Source organism: Mesitornis unicolor, unplaced genomic scaffold (genome assembly GCF_000695765.1).
Source record: "Mesitornis unicolor isolate BGI_N332 unplaced genomic scaffold, ASM69576v1 scaffold5560, whole genome shotgun sequence".
NCBI lineage: Eukaryota > Metazoa > Chordata > Aves > Mesitornithiformes > Mesitornithidae > Mesitornis > Mesitornis unicolor.
Window position 1 is genome coordinate 6174 of NW_010160137.1, and position 1505 is coordinate 7678.

The 1505-nt window shown below is 57.5% G+C and overlaps 1 protein-coding gene across 1 annotated transcript in view; it reads left to right on the top strand.

Moving 5' to 3' along the window:
- The window catches only part of LOC104544168 (protein Jade-2-like), a gene marked incomplete at its 5' end in the record, with an annotated part of 6996 nt that extends 5818 nt beyond the window's left edge, over positions 1-1178 (top strand). The window contains one exon of the mRNA XM_010188954.1: positions 316-1178. Within this exon, the coding sequence (XP_010187256.1) occupies positions 316-1178 (863 nt within the window). The remainder of the gene's footprint in view (positions 1-315) is intronic.
- Positions 1179-1505: the final 327 nt, after the last annotated feature.

Below are 1505 nucleotides of genomic sequence, written 5' to 3' on the forward strand. Positions count from 1 at the left end.
TTTTGCTAGCAGTCGCTGATTTTTAGGTTCACCCCTGGGTTGGTGGTCCTCCTGCCTTTGCATGAGAATGTGTTTTCCACCTGTGCTGGGGTAGGTTGGGCCTTGGCCTCTTCACTGCAGAAAGGTGCTCCAGTTAGATTTGGGGAGGTTCACGGAGTGTGAAAAAACCCTCTTCTGTGCCCTGATGGGGTACATTATGATTGGCCATTCGAGTATTTCTCTGGTGCCGAGGAGTTTTAAGTTGGTGGTGGTGTCAAAGGGCAGCATGGCTGTTTCTGGCTCCTGAAACAATCTTCCCCTTTTGTTTTTTTCCAGGCTTATCAACCTCCTTCCCCATTGACGGGACCTTCTTCAACAGCTGGCTGGCACAGTCGGTCCAGATCACCGCCGAGAACATGGCAATGAGCGAGTGGTCCCTCAACAATGCCCACCACGAGGACAGCACCCCCGGCCTCTCTGAGGAGCTCCTCCAGGATGAGGAGACCTTGCTGAGCTTCATGATGGACCATTCCCTCAGGTCTCCATTTAAGCAGAGTGAGGCTGCGAAGAAAGTGAAAAGCAAAACGAGAACGAACACTAAGAAAAAGCTGCCCAGGAGCAGCCCCCCAACTGGGGGTGGGAGCCACCCGGAGAGCTCGGAGCCCTGGACTAACAACGCCAGTGACTTGTCGGATGATGCTGCCAAACCCTTCTCTCCTGACTCCAGACCCAGCAAGTCAGAGAAAGGGGCGGCGAAGCTTCCCACCGACCGCAAAGGGACGGGTGAGGCGAAAAAGGCGGCCAAGAAGGGCTCTCTCCCAAAAACTGGCGAGCCTCACCCCCCAGCCGGGGTGAGGGGCTGTGTTGGCGAGGAGGAGGAGGAGGAAGAGGAGACGCCGCGCTGCACTCAGCCGGAGCCCAGCCCCACGGCCAAAGTGCCTGACTCCGTAGGTAGCCCCAAAACCGTCGTGCGGTTCAAATTACCAAAGGAGAGCCGAGGGACTCGGAAGTCGCAGCCCCCCAAGCCCGACGGCGCCGGCGGAGCTCCCTTGCGTCGTTTCGACGCCGAGACGGACGGCTACTTCTCCGATGCAGAGATGAGCGACTCGGATGGGGAGCCCCGTGGCGGCAGGGCACAGCGGGGCCAGCTGGATGCAGCCGGTGAGGACATCGTCAGGATGAGTATCCTGGCATCCTAAGTCCTCCCGGCCCCACCAGCACAACGAGGCCTCAACCCAGTTCCAACTGCCATGTCCAATTTCTGCCTGGTATCACAGCGAGGGGGGTTTTTAATATGTGTATATAGTTGGAAATTCGGCACTGTTGTCTTTCTTTTCTCTATACGCCTGAGATACAGCTTCAGCTTCACCGCCATCGATGACCGTGACAGCAGCGGCCCCTCCCTGGCTCCCCGCCAGACCCCATTTCCCAGGAATGTGATCCGGCACCCGACAGGACCAATGCTGAGGGTGCCAAGAGGGCAGAGGGTTCTGGTACCTGTGTTTTCTGCAGGGATGACAGTTTAA